Source organism: Anguilla rostrata, chromosome 16, assembly GCF_018555375.3.
Source record: "Anguilla rostrata isolate EN2019 chromosome 16, ASM1855537v3, whole genome shotgun sequence".
In the NCBI taxonomy this organism is placed as follows: Eukaryota; Metazoa; Chordata; class Actinopteri; order Anguilliformes; family Anguillidae; genus Anguilla; species Anguilla rostrata.
This window is the reverse complement of record NC_057948.1, coordinates 14,910,240-14,924,258: the sequence shown is the minus strand read 5'-3', so window position 1 is coordinate 14,924,258 and position 14,019 is coordinate 14,910,240. Positions and strand designations below refer to the sequence as shown.

Sequence of the window (14,019 nt, the reverse complement as noted above, 5' to 3'; positions counted from 1 at the left end):
ACTAGATACAAGGGATCACATACTTTTTCTGGCCTGAACTGTTTATGATTAGACAATGTGTTTAATAAAGACATGAAAAGTGCAATTGATTGTGTGTTAGTAAAAAGAATGTGTCTATTATTGTGACTTAGATGAGGATCAGACTACATTTAATGAATAATTAATGCAGAAATCCAGATAATTCCAAAGGGTTCACACACTTTTTCTTGCAACTGTATATGATCTTTTTTATGCTAAGTAACTTGATATAATCAGAGACCGAATGTTGAATCAATATATTTATGAGGTGTGGAACGAGTGTGAGCGCCCTCAGTAGAATAGCATAAGCGATGACTGAAGCTGTGTTTTGCATTTGAAATGCATTAAAGCACATCACAAAAATGAGCTGAACAACTGCTGAATTAACATAACTGGGAATACTGGGAATAAACATACTGGGAATAAAAATGTCAGAAGAAAAAGCAAGTATTCCCCAAAACAACATTATAAAGATCATATTCTCCTCAGAGGAGGAGGAAGGGGGGCCTTGGGAGAATTAAAAAAACTAGAAGGCCCTGCCTGTAGTCTGTGAACTAAAGGCATTTCTGTATAGTGGAGGATATGTTGAAGATATTTAGAATGGAGGTTGCACTGTAAAGTCTAAAATGGAGTCTTTGCTGCAGTCATAATAGTAGTTGTGCTGTGGAATATGTAAAATGGAGTCTGCTCTAGTCAGAATTGAGGCTGTGTTGCATATTCTGTATAATGTAGTCTAACTAAGATATAGTGTGGCTGTTGTATAGAGTGGAAAATGGAGGCTGTGCCCTCAAGTCTGTTTAATGGAGGCTGTGCTCTGTAATCTGGACAATAGAGGCTGTGTTAAAATGAGACTGCACAGCAGCACCACACTGCCAACTGCTGAGTGGACACAGATGGAATTTGTTTCTCAGGCTATCTTCTTATTTTCAAACTAAATTAATCCTATATCATAAGCTGTGGGTGGTACTGTATATATTCATCCAAGCAAAATAAAACAATCCAGTGCTAAAACAACCATGGTGTTTAGCTGTTGACTTTACCCTCTCAGTACAAATGATTTTATGTAAGTGAATGATTTAATAAGGATGTCTTTTCCTCTTGATTTTGTGTATTGCTTACAATGTGATTCCAAAGCGTTTTTGTATACAAAATTTTAACTTTGTACTCAGTGCTCTCTAATAATAATACTGTAACAACAACAACACTAATAATAACCAGAAAGCTGAAAATGCTTCACAGTGAAAAAATAAGACCATGTATATAGAATAAGGGGAAATGCATGCAAGTGAATAAAAACAAACAAAATTTTTAAAATATAAAATCAATCTTAAGTGTGTTCTCAGCTGAGACTTTTAGTGAAACCTTCCTCACTTGGTCAAACATTCTCTTTTGTGGCAAACAGTTTTTGTGTATACACAGAAAATTATGCTTCACAACTTTGTACATAATTCACCTTTGGAACACACAAGTTTTGCTCCAGCAGATTTCTGGTTGGCTGATGATAATACATTAAAAGCTGCATTAGTTAATGTATTCAGGTGCTGGTCCATTTCTGGCTGTAGACTGACAGGTGCACTCTGTTACTCTGCTCTCTGTATAACTGTTACTCTGCAATCTCTGTAACTATTGGCCTTCGCTTAGTCTGCTATTTCTGTTACTCTCTGCTCTGTCAGTAACTGTGCACTTGCTGCTCTGCTCCCTCTGTGACTGTGCTCTCTCTGTGACTCTGTGTTCCTCACAGGTATTCGCTCCTGGGACATCAGCCTCACTTCCTGTGACCTTCCGCGGGAGTTGCAGCTCTTCGTGACGCGGCACTCTGCCCATTTTTCTGAAGAGGTTAGAGGTCAGTCACACTGGGGTTTGGGACTCTGTCCAGCCTGGTACTAAAACAAGGACCCACAGGCCTAATGACAACTCAGGACTACAGAATTTATTATTTGAATCTGTGCATGGCAATATGAAAATTCTGTTCTCCAAAAATGTCTGCTGTTCTGAGTGAGTCTTATTGATACCCAGACACTGTGATGTCAGATCTCTTTCTTTTAATGAAAGGATTTACTGGAATAGATGATCAGGTTTTCCCATGTGGCCGAGCTGAATAATCCAAAATCAATGGTACATTGGGCTGACTGTGGCCAGCGGCCCCACAGGGGCGGCGCATAATTGGCTTAGCATCGCTCAGGGATATGGGAGGGATACAGCTGGGAGGGATATAGTATTGTTCATTGTTCAAATGACTCCTGCTGGCTGGCTGGTGTAAGACTCTTTCCTTTAGGAGGATTCAAATTGGGTGGGTGTGGTATAGGACTCATCCCTTTACAGAAGGGGAAAATAATATATGACTTAAATTTACAGCTACATCTTAGAAGGAGGAAAAAGCCTAGGACTGCTCCGGGTATGGCACAAGATGTCGACTGGCACCCTCTAGAGAGTCCACCTAGGTACTGCAGTATGCAGTTAAGTTTGCATATGTGGAGCTGTGCACCTAAGGTTGGTGTGGCTAGCCAGGGATGCTACCATCGCCTGTTGAAAAATGGTATGACCCATTTATCAGGAAGTGGATTGCAAGGAAAGTCTCATACTGTAATTGCATGTACGCACAATTACTGAAAAGGCTATGGCTAAATATAGTTTTCCTACCATAAATGAAGCCACGATGACTAAACGTAAGTGACTTGTGACTAAGGCCTGATTTATACTATACTTATACAGTTTATACTATACTTATACTGATCATAACAATGGAGGTGCACAGCATATGAAAGCAGTCATCCTCCATGTGTACAAACATAGCCATCTATAGCCTGACTCTGAATGTTGAGGTGAAGGCTGTAACTGCAATGGGGCAGGTATGTCAACTAACTTTTTGAAAGAAAAAATGTATCACTTCCCAAATCCCTAAAATGTAAATCTGGAATCCACTATTTTTTATTTATTTTTTGCAGTAGATGGCTTCAAATGATAATTGTTGCTCAAGCAGACAAAACAAAAATGCTAATATTATAAAACAACCTTTATTCTGTTATTCAAAGACATCAAAAGTACATATAAGCGTAGGTTAATTTTAATGTAGACATCAGGGACAAGATAAAAAATGTAGGACTGTTAGCTTGCTAGTATTAATTATATAAATAAGTGAGCTAGTAAATCAGTCATTCCATGGGAAATGGAATAGGCTGTTGGACCTGTTTCTCAAAATCTCTTCAATTTTAACGTACATATTCCTTACCTATCTGTAAAGACTAAAACTGAAGCTAGAGCTCCAAATAGCTGTTGAGAAATAAATGACCAGTAGTCATTCAAAATGGCATCCTTTTACTGAGATCATTTTCAGATGTCTGTGTCTCTGTGAAAAATAAGGATAATAATCTCATTCTTTTTTGTAACATTACAAGGACAACATAAATATGTTATGGTAATTATATGGTAACTTGAACTATTCATCTATGCAAAATAATGGTTATAAATGTATACTGGGGGTACACATGTGGGCATATTTTTTCAGCCTCATTTTTTCATCATTTGATAGATATGTACTCAGCTCATTTCTGTCAATGAATATCACTCTTAAATAACATGAACCCCCACCCCCCCCCCTTTCCATTTAGACTGTTTTTGGATAAATGTTATGTGATCCCTTAGCATGTGATTTACAGGTATTGTGGCTTCCGTTAATATTAGGAACCATCCAAATTATTTAAAGATCAGTAAACCCATACAGCATCTGTACAGCATTGTTCCCAAAAATAACCCCCCCCCCCACATTGGCCCCTTTCAGCTTGTGATTTTCCATTGAGTCATCTTCAAGTTCTCCTCCCCTCCACCCTCTCTCCCTCGCGTTTGTGTCACTTCCTGTCTCTGATGCGTAATACCGCAATCCCACCTCCAATCAGTAACCCTTCCATATGCAGGCCAGAGAGGGAGCTGTTCTGACCTTCTTAAAGACAGCATTTTAATGAGGTTTTTCTTCCCTGCTATCACTGAGGGAAGGCCTAGCACTGGTGGGGGCCAGTCCTGCTGTGCGTGAGACATGGTAAGCATTAATGAGGGTGGAGATATGATGAGGTTAAGCACATTGCCCTCAAGAGGCCTGTGAATGGGAGGGGAAACGTTTGTTATCGGCAAGCAGAGGGCCTTGAAAACAGAGCTGCAGTCATACCAGTCATCCCCCAATGAGCTTCGCCCTGATACCCCCTCAAACTGCAGATGAGTGTCTAATGTATATGTTAAACATGAAGGTAAGCTGGAGGTTAAAGCCCCACACATTTTGAAAGACTGTGAAAGGTGGCTTCTTTAGTGATTTCTCTGCAGGGAAAATGTTGAATCAATCAAGATGAAAATTCAGCCAATTTTACTGAACCTGTTTTAGCTGCAGTGTTGCCCTCAGCAATGTCGCCATGGTGACTTGCAATTATAGAGCAAAGTGAGTGAAGTCTCACTTCAGCTGCCTTAGATGAAAAACAGAAGTCACAGGTGAAGGACTGTGTACGCTTGTGTATGGATGTACAGGAAGTAGGAGGGGCAGAACAGAAATCTGTAGGGGGGCTACACTTTGTGGGAGGTCTTATTGTTCCACAGACAAGGAAACTGGTATTATCTATCAATTTTTTTAAAGGAAAGTTGCTCTGTGAGGGTTTTTTCCTGCTGTCGTTTTCGTGTAGATTTCTCTTCACCTCAGTCCTGGGACGGTTTCCTCTCCTGTGCAGCAGACTACACCTGAGAAAGGAGCTGGAGTAGATCTCTGCCTTCTGAGCATATCCCAATTTTAACCCCCCCCAACCCCCCCCCCCCCCCGCTCATTCCTATTACCCCACTTATCCCATCTCATCTGTTACCCCACCACCCCTCCCCCAAATGTAGCAAAACTGTGATCCCTATGTCATGTAGATTGAGAGAAATTCAGACCGCCATTTCTCTCTCAGAGTCACCGCAACTCAATAGTTGTGAAAAATGTCCCAATTAAATAATAATAAAAGTACATAAATAACTTGTACCCCATTCTAAACCCACATAAACACCCAGCCTATCCTAATTCTGCCTTTCCGGAGGGCCAATTAAAGCTCCCCCATCAACCTCTCCACACCCCGCTGGGATTGAAATCCAGTCCATGTCCTCATTATGAGCAGCTGTGGGTCCTCACTCTCAGACACTGCACCTCCAGCATGCAACACTCTGAACACAGCCAGGGCTGTTGCCGGGCTGCATATCAGCACTGTGAACACAACCCCCGCCCCCCCCCCTTACGCCCCACACACGCACACACACTGATAAACACACTATGCTGTAGCTGCAGTCTGGCTCATTGTGAATGGCCTGCATTTATTTAAAATACAGCTGAACAATACGTCTTCCACTCCCCCATAGGAAGATTTGGAGACACATCTTAATGACTGCAAGTTATGTGATTTTATTGCCAAGTTTTGGACAATTATAATGGGCCAATCAAACCTGTTTTGGACAGAAATTTAAGTACTTTTACAAATAAATGAGTTACAGATATTTATATATATAAATATATATTTAGCAAAGGTTGGCTGCATTTATTTTGCTGTTGAGGGTCAATACATTTGGGATGGTCAGTAAGGTTGGTCTATCTATTGAAAGGGAAAAATGGGGGTGGTAAGTGCTGCAGTATGTGGTGTTGGGGAATTAATATTGAAAACTCTTATCTGGTCTGCATTAGTAATTGGGGAACCAAAGCCTACAGGCAGTTAATAACTGCCAAATTCGCTCTCATTGTATCTGTAACACAGGCTACAATGAATACAAATTACACAAAAATGTCGGTGTAAAATGAATCCGCCCACAGCATCTGGGTAGCCTAATTTCCCAACACATCATGTTCTTTGTTTGTCTAAATTTGGTGCGGTAGAGAATAGGACAGCTCATGTCTGTGCAGCCTTTGAGCAGGACAGTAGCATCTTTGTGGAATGGCAGTAGGTGTGGTTTGATGGCAGTGGGTGTGGTTTAACGACAGTGGATATGGCATGCTGACAATGAATGTGGCTTGATGACAGGGTTTTGATTGATCTGGGTGAAGATTGTTGCCAGTGGGTGTGACTTCATGGCGTAGAAGCTAGGAACAGGCCTTTGAGTTATGTACTAATACATTTTAGGTTCAGACACCTGTATAACTTGTATACAAAGTAATTTGTATTCCAAGATTTTAGAATCCACATAGAATTTATAAACAGAATTATTATTCAAAATCCAGAATTATTATTTATTCAAAATAATGTATAAAATTATGCTAGTACCGAGCTATATTTTAATTTTCAAACATTTGAAAAATATTTAATTGAATGGAATCAACCAAAACAACACTTTTCTCATGTTAAAAATTTCCAAAAAGGAATGAAGTGCCACTAATATTCACATCCTTGTATTAAGTGGTATCTTTAGTTTTTAATTTATTTGTTAGTAACTGTCTCCTGACTAGTGAAGTTCAACAACCCTTGTTGTATTTCTTCTGAGAGTTCTTTACCTTTCCCCATAGTAATGGATAACAAGTGAATTTAATGTGTGTTACCTCATTTATAATTTTTATATACTTATTTGTTCGTTTTGAAACACAACCTTTTGAAAAATATATTACTGGTTGAGCAAAAATCATTTCTCTGAGCTGTTGAATTAGAACACAATAGGCTGTTTTTCACATTTTTGACCGTACAATATAGCTCATTGCCTACAATGTTTATTTTATGTAGCCTTTTTTGCTCATCTTCATCAAGGCTGTGAATAACTTTGGAGGGAGTTGTACTGTGCCCTCCAAATGGAAACAGCAGGGTGGGGTTTTTTTATTTTTTGCTATGTACTTTTGAATTTTGGATTACATACATTTGGATTTGCAATCAAAAGATGGACAAAAGGGCATAAACAATTGGATGGACTGTGAATTGGGTTCACTTTGGGACGGCATGGGTTAAGCGCTGGTGCATTATACGAGGAGTTCTCTGGCCCCTCCCTGGACCGCAACCGGAGGCCGGGCCGGCTGGTCGCTGCAGACAGTGTTACCGCATCTGTCTGCTACACGGCTGCATCCCCCTATATGACCCCTCCCTCTCTTCATCCTACCGGCACTCGCATGAGCGGCTGCTCGTCTCGCTCTCAAGTTGCCGGACTTGTCGCTGTGTACAAACACAGCCCATCAGTTACGGTATGTACATCACACTGCGGGTGCAATGCACTGCATTGGACGCATTTCCACCGCAAAGGCGAAATAACGTGTTTTCAGTCTGATACATTTTTTGGAGCTGCTCTGTTATCTGCGGTAGTTAAGTCAGATTATTGGTTATCGCTCGCCTGCATGCTTTCTTGTTTCTGTGCGTCTGCCCCTCTGTCGCTGCTTTGGATATGAATTGTCTTCGCTCGTTTTCTTCGAATAGGCTATGTGCATTACCGTCTAGACTGTTGCAATGCGGGCAGCTGGTCGTTTCTTGGCGTTTAAGATGCTGTTCCTGGTGGTCTGATAATATAAACAAATGCACCCGCTTGAACCTGGTCAGAGAATTAACTAATTAAATAATCAGACAGCTACTTACATCTACCTGGACAAGTGTCAAGATACAGGATATAAACTGATGGATTTCCCTTCTCTTTGATTAAATGTTTAACGGAGTAGATTTATTTTAGCCACATTGTTTTTTGTTTGCGGTGGTTTTGCATTTATTTCAGAAAAAAATCACAAAGCCTCAAAATTCTGTTATTTTACTGAGATAATTATGCGGAACGAACCGCCTTCGGTGAAAACGGGTCTTCGGCGACTTCCAAGTTGAAAGAGGAATCATTTTTGAGGTACGAGACCTCGTTCTAAATTCGCCGATGAAAAGACGGTGAATTGTTATAACGTATTAATGCCAATGGCTGCTGGAATAGGCTACACTATACGGACCCAAGGAGTTCAGTCTGTAGCCTACTAAATGTGCGTGATTAATTGCGGACTGAATATTGAGCATTTGCTATATAAGATCAGGGAAAACATTAGGTTAACAGTTTGATCTGGTTTGGACAATACTTGTTAGTGTTTGGGTGTTATGTAGATGTAACAGTTTTATACTAATGCAACACTATTAGACATGGAGTTAGTTTAAAAATGACCTAATTTTGACAATGTCATCGCGTTTAGTGCGTTACATTTTATTTGCTCTGAAAGTGTTTTTGCGTCTGCCACTGACCAATTTTAGGTCAGTTTAATAAATTACAAGGTCATAAAGATTAATGCTTTTTGTGTTGATACGATGGTCAGTGTGTTACCGGGGTGAGCTGAGGTCGATTCCTAGTTCCCCCGGCCTCAATAAGTGAGCGGAGTCGTCGGTGCTATCTTTGTGGTGCTCAAATAAACGAAAGAAATGCTACCTGCTGGATTGCGTCGCTTTCGGAGATCTGGACGTAATAACCCCCAAAAAACAGCTTTGTGCGAGTAATTGTGATAGAGACAATCTTTCGCAAAATACTCGACTCGACTGTAATTACCTGTACTCTTAGAAAAAAAATAAATGAAAATGAATAAATAGCCTGCGTAAAAAATAATTATGGACCACTTCAAACGTTGATTTGTTTAAAAAAAAAAAACGCAAGCGAAAAGTCAACAGGAAAGCAGAAACAAAACAAACAAGAAAAATACTGCGCAGTTTTCTCTTCATTGATTTGCATTAAGGGGGTGTGACCAATTTGAACAGGAAGGCTAGGTAATGGTGTTTTCATATTAGATCTGCAGGACCCTCCCCTTGTGACAGAAATAACCGTTCCTTTCAGGGATTTTCGACTTAGAAAATGCATTTAAACCGATAGTATAGGTGAATATATATGTCACTGTAAAATGTGTATTATTAATGGGTGGTGTCCTGGTATTAGTGTTTTGCTATTGAAGCCCCAGAAAAGTTATTGTTCTTTATATCATGGCTGTGCTATACTGCAGCAGTCTCAGTGTTTGACTGATGCAATCTTTAGCTGAAACATCATGGCAGATAATGGAAATTTAATTTGTCAACAATTTGTACTGATGCCAATGCAGTTTGATGTATTTCAGCAGTTTCACAGAAGCACGTGATGTCACATGGAGCCAGTCCCACAGCTAACACCCGCTGTGTCAAACAGGAGTCCAGGGCTTGAGCTCTGAGACAGGAAGAATGGAATGTAAAAACCTTTTTCACTGTAAATCTGCCTTAATCTGGGACTGTCCCACTCACAAGCTAAAAAATGCAACAAGCAATTTTCTCATCACAGACGAAACCCGCTGCTTCTTATGATGGTCTGTACATGTGGGACAAATCCATGCACTGTCAGATGATTTACCTACACAAGCCTGCCACCTGCCAGAATATAATATTGCGGATCATGTGATTATTTGACCAGGAGTATATTAGATGTTAATGGTTATGGTAATGGTATCGAAGATCAAAGAGCAGGAGGTGGATAAGAAGTGTAGGCGTGGATAGTGAAGGGAAACTCAAGGGTGTGTGAGGTGGAGGGAGGGGTCTAGAGTCACAGGTCTGGCTTTGGCATATCTGGGTGGGTGCTTTTTTTAGCTTCCGCCACTCTGCAGGGCTGCACAGCAATGCAGTTGTCCTGCCTCACCCTGGAGCGGCTGCGAGAGAGGACAGGCCTAAGTAGAATGAGAGGGGGTTTGATGTTAGGGGAGTGTCCTGGTCTAAGTGGGCGGGGCTGAGTGGAGTGAATGGAGATATAAATTTAAATATAGCTCAGTACTCTTATTACTTATGCCTCCCACTACATTCCCTTTAGTCACCCTCTTTCCCCCCTTGCTATTCTTCATGCTCACTCTACACTTTCAGCGTCTCAGGAGTTAGAGCAACAACACAAGCAACGGCATCACCCGTGGTTTTCTTCAATATTGCAAGGTTATTGGTCTGATCACGTGATGCATGTAGAAAATTAATTTCTGAAAGCAATAGTAAAGAAATGCTGACAAACCACAAATGGCTCAATGCAGTCATCCAATAAATTCCTAAATGCAGAGTCTGTCCTAGGGGTGGGGCTTTTTATGATTTTCTCTACTTGATGGCAAGCTTTTTCCTTCTCGATTACTTGAGTACTCTTTTTAAAATAAATTAATCAGTTAATGTTTCGGTGCTTGAAGCCCATTTGACTTTAGTAGACTAATTGGCTGCAGACATGGTTTGATAGATGTTTTATTTAGCTATTCAGGGAAATAAAGACATAAAACAGACAACACTAGGCAACATCTTAGAAGTCATGGCCTAAGATTATAAGATAATAATTTTGTGTCTCTCGTGTGCACTGAACTCAATGTACAAAGGACGACAATTATTGAAATACGAGACATTGTGGAAAATAAAAGCACTAAATTAAATAGTCTATCTCTTACACTTGACAGCAGTTCAAAACTAAAACAATTAAAAAACAGGCAGGGTGACAGTTACGAACAGCAATGCCTGATGCTCACAGGAGAAAATGTGTGAGTCTTCAGCACTATGCACAATCTTATCTTGTGAGCTACAGCTACGTGTGTAACTTGCTTTGGCCGACAAAAAATAATTGTGTGCTGCAAGAGATGTTGTAAGCTATTGATGCTTTATAGGCTATCATATCATTCTTACATCATTGTGACATTTTTTGTGGACTACTTTCACATTTATAAGCCTGTCTTTTGAATAGCCTAAAGATGGTAGCCTAGATTCAAGATGAGATTCAAGTGCTTTTAAATGATTACTCATTACAGCATTAAATGCAAAAAACGCTATTTCATTTTATTCCAAGAAAATAACAAAACCATGTATAAATGGTTGAATGTATGCTTCATTTACTTCATTTTTCATTTAACAGACATACTTAATGAAATTTAATTTTTCCATTTTAGGTGATAGAGTACAAATGAGGTTTAGGCTGGTGTTAGTGTTACGAAAATGTTAAGTGTCAGGGATGAGGCAAGATTATGGTTTTGTTTTCAAGCTTGGGAAAGGGTTAGGACAAGGGTTAGTCTTTGATTTTAGATGATTAAGTTTTTCACTGGTAGGAATGTAACACCATTGGCTTAAGTATTTGGATATGTTTTAATTGAAATACTTTTTACAAAATAAATGACTTCAAACACATTACTATTTCTTTTATTGAACTGATGACATTTCTGTTGTCTTAGATCAATTGTAATTGAAAAAAAGACAAAAATTTAAGAGAACTCCTTGGACTAGAATTAGATTTTAGGGTTAAAATTAGGGCTGGGGCTAAGGTTAGGGTCAGGAAATCAGTAGGTGTTAGGGTTGAGGCAAGATTTTATGTTAAAGAACTTCAGAAACAAGGCGAGGGTTAATCTGTTTTTGTGTTAGTCTGTCACTTGTAGGATGTAGCACTATAGTCTTATATATTTTGAGATACATTTTTCAAAATAAATAACTTCAAACACATTTATTTGTATTTCTTTTATTGAATTGTTATTTCAGTTGTTTTGTTTGTCAATTTTCATTAGAAATTAGATATTTAAAAGAACTCCCCAGGCTAGAATGAGGTTTTAGGGTTAAGCATTGTGGCAGGTTAAGCACTGTGGAATAAACCTTTGATAAATGTTTCAGTAGAGAGGAACTGTGATGTGTGGCCTTGGGCCCCCTACCGATGCAGCATATTAGCAGTTTCTAGCACTGTTTGTCCTTCCTTACAGCTTACTGGATGCACTCTGCTGTTAACTGAATGCCTGTTCAATGCCCCATGGTCATGGTGTCTAATACATATTTATGACATGCTGCAGGCTTCCACCAGCTCAGTCCTTGTTGCTTATTGCTTAATCTTTGTTTCATTGAGTTTATGGATTTTGTCTGGAGACAAAGGAGTATTCTAATGGTCTCTAGCCATGCCTTGAGTTGCTGCTCTAGGTCTAGAGCACTTTTCCAGTGTCACTACTGTAAACAAAATAAAGCTGAATAATTAAACAAAAATCCAGCTGTCACACAAATCCTGTTTCCTGTTGCGTTGTTGGTCTCTCCATCTGCTGAAGCATGGATACACATGGTGTGAGTACAGATGCACAGGCTTGGAAGAGCTGAATCATATGCAAAAGTGCTTCTCTCGGGACACGTTTCTGCAGCAGGCATGTTGTAGTTATGTACGTGGTACCTGCTATTGCTGTTAAACCAAATTCCACTAATGATGTTATTTTCTAATGGGCAATTAATTGGTCCTGGGTTGTTTGAACCAATGAATAAGTCTTGAAGTCATTCATTACACAGTTCACATAGCAACTGTGTGTGTGTGTTATTGGGCAAGGGAAAGTGAAAAACAGAAAATGAAAGCATTTTGTGGCCGACTGTCAGTTCAGAGAAAGTTCTAGAATCACTTCCATCTCCGCAAACAGCATAATGGCAGCAGCAGGTTTTTTAAAAATATCTTTTCCAAGTGAGTCTGTAATAATGATAAGATCTCAAGTCTGAAGATACATTTCAGTGAGGCTTTAAAGCTGAGGCAAGTGTGCCATGTGACCAGACTGTGTGCCCAAGAATGCCAATTGGCAGCTTTAGGTTTTACCTTTATAGACAACCTTTATCTGCCTTTGCAGCTTATCATAATTACTTGCATTATTAGCACTGCCGCTTTTCTTTTTTTACCTGATACTTAATTGATCAGCTGTTCCTACTGATTGACCAGAGATTTAACTCGCTTGGTGCCCCAGGTTTAAATCAGTCCTGATAGAGGGCCAGATTTCAGTATCCCTGCCTTAGTAGCTTCTTAACTGTGGCACCCAGTGCTGAGTATGATCTCATTTCTGGCGCCTGCTGTTTCCAGGGCAACATGATGCAATTCTGCCACTGCTTGGGGAGGCTGATGGCATGCCTGTTTCTGGCTTGCTGTGTCCCCCCTCCCCCTGGCTGCCAACCGCAGTATCGTTGGCTTGGCAGGATTTGGACAGGACAGGAGACCGGTTTTCTTCTGGCAGTCTTGGGGTTTTCTCATAGTCAGTATCTCAGCACAAAGTACACACTGCGCCCAGTTGTAACAAAAATGTACATTCCTCCAGGCGCATTCCTCGCATGCACAGGGCCATTACAGACGGACACTGGTGTGGGTTTTTACAAATTATCCATTTATATTGCTGGCCATTTTCCGAACCTATTCAGGTTCAGCAGCTTGCTGGATCAGGTGTGGTGTCTGGGGCACTGCAGCCTGCCAGGTTACACTGAGGTTAAGAAGATCTATGTCATTGTGTTCTCACTGATGTGCTGGGACAGCCCTGAGCATAAGACTCTACATACTGGCTGACATTCCCACTTTTTACTGCATCAAAGTTGCCCAGGCATTAGTTGTACTTGAAGTGGACACAGGTCATACTGAGGAGACTGAGTAGTTGACTGGGGGTAGGGTGTTACCGGACTGCACTCAGGTGGTTGTCTGTGGTTGAGTGGCACGGCTGTGATTATCACTGAGGATTTAAATGGATTACCAATGGAATCTTCCAGTTCCAGTGCCAACCGAATAACAAGACATAGATTACAGGCAGGAACTAGGACACCAGCTTTCTGAAATGCTCGCAAGATGCCAACCGGTGAACAGGAGGGATGTTTAGGTGCCGCAGTATAGAAGAAAGTGGAGGATGGGAAGTGAAGTTTAGCAGTATAGGAGACTGTATGGGATGGCAGTGCTGGTATAACAGAGCAGTGGATTGGATTGGATAGGCGTGTATGACAGTACAGAAGACTGTACTGGTGGCTAATGAAGATGCAGCGGTATAGGGAACCACACAGAAGGTCGTGTCTATATGGAGGGGAATGATGAATCATGCACTGGCCACTATAAAAACAGATTTGACTTCAGTTTCAAACCCAGAAAATCACTTCAGGCTATAAATACCTATGATGTTGAGTCCTCAAATCTGAAAAATTATGTAGAATTCTCTGAGAATTATTTGTCAGGTTTAATCAGTTCTCATAAATATTGTTATTGGGAAAGTCTTACACTTTGTTATTGTTCCCAAAAAATCACACAGATATAATACTATACCGAGATGATATTTTGCTGTTGTACATTTGCAGTTGA

General features: G+C 40.3%; 1 protein-coding gene across 2 annotated transcripts in view; it reads left to right on the top strand.

Moving 5' to 3' along the window:
- LOC135242291 (microtubule-associated protein 1B-like) overlaps nt 1-14,019 on the top strand; it is a 45,311-nt gene that overhangs the window by 4,947 nt on the left and 26,345 nt on the right. Inside the window, exon 2 of one of the 2 annotated variants that reach the window (XM_064313305.1) lies at nt 1,760-1,861. In XM_064313305.1, the coding sequence (XP_064169375.1) occupies nt 1,760-1,861 (102 nt within the window). Of the gene's footprint in view, nt 1-1,759; nt 1,862-6,962; nt 7,175-14,019 lie in introns of those variants that run through there. The other variant, XM_064313306.1, reaches the window with a different exon arrangement.